At 43.3% G+C, this 6,895-nt stretch overlaps 1 protein-coding gene across 1 annotated transcript; it reads right to left on the bottom strand.

The window, feature by feature from the left end:
• Window positions 1-4,377: 4,377 nt before the first annotated feature.
• On the bottom strand, window positions 4,378-6,635 carry diablob (diablo, IAP-binding mitochondrial protein b; the record flags this gene model as incomplete). The annotated part of the gene is made up of 6 exons (XM_084449867.1): window positions 4,378-5,165; window positions 5,301-5,397; window positions 5,468-5,578; window positions 5,816-5,941; window positions 6,021-6,159; window positions 6,598-6,635. 6 exons carry the CDS (start codon window positions 6,633-6,635, stop codon window positions 4,972-4,974), a joined length of 705 nt encoding a protein of 234 aa, XP_084305993.1. The 3' UTR covers window positions 4,378-4,971.
• Between the last annotated feature and the right edge of the window lie 260 nt (window positions 6,636-6,895).

Here is a 6,895-nt window from a genome sequence, read left to right as displayed (position 1 = left end):
AGAATGACGAATATGACATGCTGTCCTTGGTGATGCCGGTAATTCCTGTGAAGAGGCAGTAACATTTTCAAAGTAGCACTCTCTTCCATTGAACACGTTTCTCTTCGCCGAACTGAAACCCTCCTCAGCAACAACTCGAAACTGCGTTTGGACTGTACCACTGCAACATTCTCCCAGGGAGAGGGGGGCTCACCTTTCTCAAGCGATACAAATGAATTATCATCTTCTAAACCAACACCCCTGAAATATGGTCGAATATATAGATTACGTCATCTTTATTGCACACTGATTTTGACTGATTATGACTGTTGGACATAATTTTCAAAAGCCTGGTTGGGTTTCAAGGTCTGATTTCGAATGGAGGAAAATACTTTGTATCAAAATATGATTCTATTTATTGTTACTATTTCATGGAAACCACTGTAGCAAGAAGTGAAACCACTTTTGCATTTTTTGATCACATGTGCAAAAGGAATCCCTTTGAAACCTTAAACTTGAATTACTTTAATCTGTTTGAACATGGTGTAGATATTGTGGTAAAGCAAAAATCCAATTGTTGTGGGACCTGCGAGCAACCAAAATAGCGTGTTGTTCGTCATCTGTGGGTAGGCTGTCTCCATCAGGATGTCTCTGTTTTCCTTCTGCCAAAATAGCATTGTTCTTCACATTTCAGACAGGGCAGACCTCAGGAGTGTTAACTCGGACCCTACAGGATCAAATCCCCAGTACCCCACTACCTCTAATCCCACATAACCCCTCTCCAAAAACCAATCTGTGCCTCAGCTCTCCTGCTGTTCTTCAACAACTAGAGCACCCCACCCCAGCCAAAGTCTAATTGGGGCGCGCACAAATTAACAAGCTAATCCTTGCAAACAGCAAATGTGGGCGGCACCCCTCCTGTTGGCTGGAAGCTAACCAGGTCAGTGCTTTAATTTGAGTTTTATATTATTCTGTCTTCCGGGGAGCCACAAGAGACACAATTACCCTCTTGCTACCATTCATCCCTACCCTGGCCATGTGAGGTAGGACAGCGTGTGTGTGTGTGTGTGTGTGTGTGTGTGTGTGTGTGTGTGTGTGCGTGCGTGCGTGTGTGAATGCATGCGTGCGTGCGTGCGTGGGTTCCTGCGTGGGTGCATTCCACAAGCAATACCTATATCATGCATGCACCAGTGCGGAGGGTGCAATGGTGTTAGAGCATTATCTGGATCTTGTGGTTTTGACATAGAGAGGCAGACATACAGTATGTATTTTAATGCACAACCAGTCTGGTCAAAAACAATGACTTCAAAGTTTCCAAGCTTTCCCACAACCCATTACCACGGGGAAGTGATCTGTTGCCATTATAGGAACTTCCTCTCAGTGGCCCAAGCAACCCAAGGGAGCCCCCGATCTGCCTGAGAGCAGAGGCACTCATTCATCTCGGGATGAACCCCCCCCCCCTCCCCCCACACACACACACACTGGTTTGTCTTGCACAGCCTTTCCCACCATGTACAATTAGCATTTACTCAAATAGTATATATGATGATTTAAATACAGAATTAGCTTTTACGCAAATATTATATTTGACAACTTATATAACGTACAGTTGAGCTTATAGGTCCAACTAGGTGCACCTCAAATAATTAGTTCATTCTTCTGTGTATTCACAACTATGCAAAAAAAAAAAAGGGGGTGGGGGCTGGGCTGGCAGATACTGCAACCTTAGATAACTGCCTTGACTCCATTCATAGGCCTGCTCTCATCTACTCATTTGTTATGTCCGACTTAACTATAACACTATATGCTGGAGATGCACCCCGATCTCTTGAATTATATCTCTCTATTTCTCACAAGCGTGCACGCGCGCACACACACACATTTTGAACTCTGGTCAATGTTTGATACATGCTTTGCATATTATTGTGATTGCTTTACCCGCATGGTCTGCAAATGAAACAGCAACAATTAGCCTACCCCTCTTCATCAGCATACAGTATATTTAGCAAGAAAATGGTTTATCCTATAGCCTACAACAGTTGGTAAATAAAATACTGTTTGTGAGACAAGAGTATACGAGCTGATATAGAGCTGGTAACACATACAATGGCCAATGTTTTGATGAAGAATTTGAAAGAATCAGTCTAAATTTATGTTCTGGAGACTGTGACCATGACAACATATTATACTGTCAATATAACAGTGCTCGCCTCCTGCAAGCACTTCTCTCCCTCTGGAATGTTGTCCGGTCCTCGATTGCTCTTCAGTGAGGTCCATAGGACTTGAGAGGGGTTAGTGAAAGGCGGCAGAAAGTTTGTTCTTCCTTTTCTCTCTGCCTGCATCCTAGTTTCTCGTTCTATTATCCCTTTCCCCTGTTTACCATCATCTATCTCTTTTCAAACTCATAGCTATACAAATGCCCATCTGGGCTATCGGCCGGCCATGGATAGAGCAAAAATCATGGTGATGGAGAGAGTGGGCCTTAAATGGAATGAGATGTGCACATATATTTTCTGTCTCTCAACATAGCCCAGCCCAGAATTAAGTGACACAGGGATTCGGGGAAGCAGGCAATACAAAATAAAGGGGGATGCACAATTCCAGTGTACGTACTATATACAACCCATTCTGTATATAGTAGCCTACGTACACTGGAATTGTGCCTCCACTTGTATTTTTTATTGCCTGCTTCTCTGAATAGCCTACTGTCCAAATACTTCTTACTCAGATCCTACATAACACCACAAAGGCTACGTTTTTTTATTTTTTCACAGTATATCGCAATTTGTACATTGCACTGCATTTTGTTTCACTGTTTTTTGGTGTATTTTGAATTTGCACCGTTTAAGTAGGCTACTGGTTTTGCACTGTCCTGCACCTGTCCTGTGTCGTCTACAACAGCCTATCCCTTAACCCTCGTCAAATTCCTAGTAGACCTATGTGTAAATGATAGGCTATACATGGCAATAAACAGATCTTTACACTTCCTCTTATCAGACATTGTTACTCTAGTAGCTGTGCACCATGTCATTACTTTCCTTAATACTGCAAATATGAAACACAACAAAACATCGACCTTATTTTTGGTCTAGGGTTAGGGATGGGTGTGGCTTTAATTATCCGCAGCCACTCGCACCTCACCAACACATATCCTGGTGTTACGTGCAGCTCGGTGAGATTCAATCATGAGCTTATAGCACCACCAGGTGGCCAATAAGATCTACAGTTGTGGTCAGAAGTTTACATACACTTGTAAAGAACATGTGTCGTGGCAGTCTTGAGTTTCCAATTATTTCTACATTTTCTGTGATATAGTGATTGGAGCACATACATATTTGTTACAAAAAATCATGAAGTTTGGTTCTTTTATGAATTTATTATGGGTCTACTGAAAATGTGACCAAATCTGCTGGGTTAAAAATATACATACAGCTACATGAATTATACACTTTGGTGATGTAGAGGCAGATAGCTCAAAGGAGCCCAGCTGTAGTCAATCATAAGCACTCACAATATGTTGAGGCGATGCCACAAAGCACAACTTTCGACATCACCATAATTGATAATTCATGTTGCCGTATGTATATTTTTTTTTACATATTTTTTCATCACGATATGAACAGAGTAAATCCCTTAGGCAAAGTCTGCAGAAGTGCAGATTTATGCAAAGGGGCCGTAAAGGGCTCAAAATATCTGCCAGATAGCCCTCATGCACTTCAGTGGGACAGCCCAGATGGAACGTGCCTCAAAGTTTGTGAATCCGTAAGGGTGGACATTGGGCCTGGGTCTCTGATCTTGGGAGTGAACATGAACAGGCACTTTGCACAGGTCTGTAACATCAGAAAAAAACTGTCTGCTGCCATTTACATTATATTCATATTATATACTGCAATTGAATTCCAGTGCGGGATGTAGCTCAGGAGGTAGAGCAGCCGGCTGGGGATTGCAAGGTCCTCGGTTCGATCTCATCTCAGCTCCCGGCAGTGTGCCAAAGTGTCCTTGAGCAAGACACTTAAACCCCAAAACATGCAGAAGAACAGATGCTCTTCAGTCCTGTCCCTCACCAGGACTTGGACTGAGCACTTGGTCCCTGCACGCCATGAACGATGGCTGCTCCTGGACAGCTTGGATGGGAGATATGCAGGTAACAATTTCCGCTGGCACCCCTGAAATTGTGTGTGTTGTGTGTTACATGTGTCTCCATTCACTGTGTGTCAGCATGTGGCCGATCAAAGACCCCACCCTCAGGTCCTGTAGAGAAGTGACACCAATTCATGCAATTGGTTAGATGTAATAGTACTAGTGGCAATGAGACATTTTACTTGAACCTCTCAGTATGCTGGGGCATTTTCTAAGTCGTCCAAACTTATACCATCACACCCAACCAAAAGGAACATATGGATAAATAATATATTTTCAAAACGAGAAAAAAAAACCTTTAACACGTTCTAGTCAGACCGGCACAAAATAATGTACTTTACAATCAGGGCCTTGTGGACATCATCATTTCACATGTCAACATAACTGATACAAGTACATATGAAACAATTATCAGGCTGTCAACCAACACGTTTTGGAGTCATATTTTTTTTTTACATCATAAACATTAATTCCACCACCCTGTTTTTAATACACCCGTTTACCCTGTAAAAAGTGTATTAAACACAATCTCAAAGACAACATTAAAAGTTGTAACCCAAAATTGCACTTATTCACACAACTAAGGAAAGCAGAATATTCACATTTGCAGTGTTACAAGTGCTACATTTTGATTGCCATGATTCAGAGTGGAATCTTCTAACACTGGCATTTAGTCATACACAGGAATGTCCCTCAAACCAGGTCATTGGGATTCTCAATGCTTCCCATAAGGCCCCATAAAGACAGGATAGGGGTTCAGTTCATGCAGCTTGGCACAGGCTCCATCATTAGGCATAAATAAACAGTGCTTTTTTTACTCGGTGCAAAAGGTGAGGGGACAAAAAGAAAAGTCTAGTCCTCTCGCAGATAAGCGTCTGGGATATCATCCTCCTCTTCCGTTGCCATGACAGAGACCCTTTGGCAGTCCTCTGCGTTGGATTCCTTCAAGTTCTTTTCCGCCGCCAGAGAAAGCTGTCGTTTCTGCTCAACGTGAGTCTGTGACACCTGCAGACTGTTCCTCGCCATCACACATGCCTGCTCTGCACCTGTAAACACACACACACACACATCTGAGGTGAGCTTTGTTAGGCAAATGTAGACAATGAATGCTTGCATAGATGATTTCAGAGACACATCGTTTGTGAAATCTGACTCTGGAAGGCAGAATGGTGGACCTGTACCTGCGTTGTATGCTGCTTCAGCTGCCAGCTCTGAGAGGTTTATGGCCATCATCCAGTTAGACTCAAACCTCTTACAGTCCTCCCTAAGTTCACTGATCTAAAGAGAGAGCACTGGTGAGATATATAGTGAATGATTAATAAAAAACAGCAGTAGATCTGGCACCTACCTCCTGCCGCTGACGAATGATCACTTGCCAAACGGCATCTTCTTCTGCTGGAGTCAGTCTGCTGGCTGAGGAGACATAGTGCTTGTGTAGGGACACGAGTGTCTGTACGGCCTAAAGAGACAAAAACAAATATTAACACAAAAGCACGCACAAACAGATTCACATATTCAACAAACAAGTGATGCATTACAATAAGAGTCAACAAAAACTGTTTGCGGGATACCAATGTAAGTGTAAGTATAACACCGGCCCAGTAGAAGGCACTAAAGCAATCACTTCAGGTAACAGTACAGCTGGGATGAGTGATACGCCAGTAAGAAATGGAGTTGCCGGTGAGATGCTTGTTACCTTGACGTACTGTGTGAAGGAGTCTACCAGTGCCAGTGTGGTCTGAGAGAGGAAGGTGTTGGTGCTGTCTGTGACCAGAGAGGAGGCTCGCCGGACCAGCGCCTCATGAGACAAACCTTCCTGTTTCTACAGAGGATGGGGTATGATGGTTAGTTGGATGTTTAATCCTCCAACTACAAAATTAAATTGTGTGAAAAGCCTGAACCTGAGTGAAGGGCACTGCGCAAAGTCCGCCTGTAGCAACAGTAAGCGACACCCAGTTCTTCCGAGCCACAGCAGGGAACTTGGCAACTTGTCGGCACACCAATAAACCACTGACCCTTATCAAGTTTGAAGCGTAGTGCCTAGGTGAGAGAGGAAGCAAACAGGCCTGAGTAGACTCACAAATCGCAACAAAAACGTCACCACTGTAGCCACACCAGGGTCATGTCCAAAAAAACATGTAGCTAATCATGACCCTAAGCAAAAGGGTCTATTTTAACAAATGCTGGGTTTTGAAGCCTCGGCGCTACCATTAAATAACTTATTTAGACGCGTTAGCTGTCCGAGTGAAACTATTTTTCCGAGGTAGTCTTCTTCTGTGGTGGTGGCGGTGCTTTGAAGCTACAAGTTAGTTTAGCTTAACGTTAACGTTGCGTAAACCAGCTACTTCTCGTCACACAGCACAGGGTTTGTAGAAGAGCAAAACCTGTTGACAAAAGCTATACATTAAGGAATCAGAAATATTCGTCGAAGACATGGAGAACAAATGTTATGATTAAACTATAAACTATATATCTTACCTCAAACCAAAACAAACACCTCTTGTGAACGCCGCCATATTGGACTGGCTTGTATCACGAAGGGAAGCGTCAGAGGCGTCAGAATTCACGCAGAATTCTCTTAAAGGTGCAGTACAGACCAATTTGGTGTTTGGAAACCTGTTATTATGCCGCGTTCCAGATAGGATTTTGAGCCCGAAATTACGACTTCAAGTCACGACTCACGACTTCACAGCGTTCCAGGCAAACTGTCTGAGTCCGTGGAATTCTGGATACATGTAAACAAGCCAATATGGCAAAAGCTTGAGATCTGGCACAC

The sequence above is a fragment of the Borostomias antarcticus genome (assembly GCF_949987555.1).
Source record: "Borostomias antarcticus genome assembly, chromosome: 15".
NCBI lineage: Eukaryota > Metazoa > Chordata > Actinopteri > Stomiiformes > Stomiidae > Borostomias > Borostomias antarcticus.
This window is presented reverse-complemented; position numbering and strand designations above follow the sequence as displayed.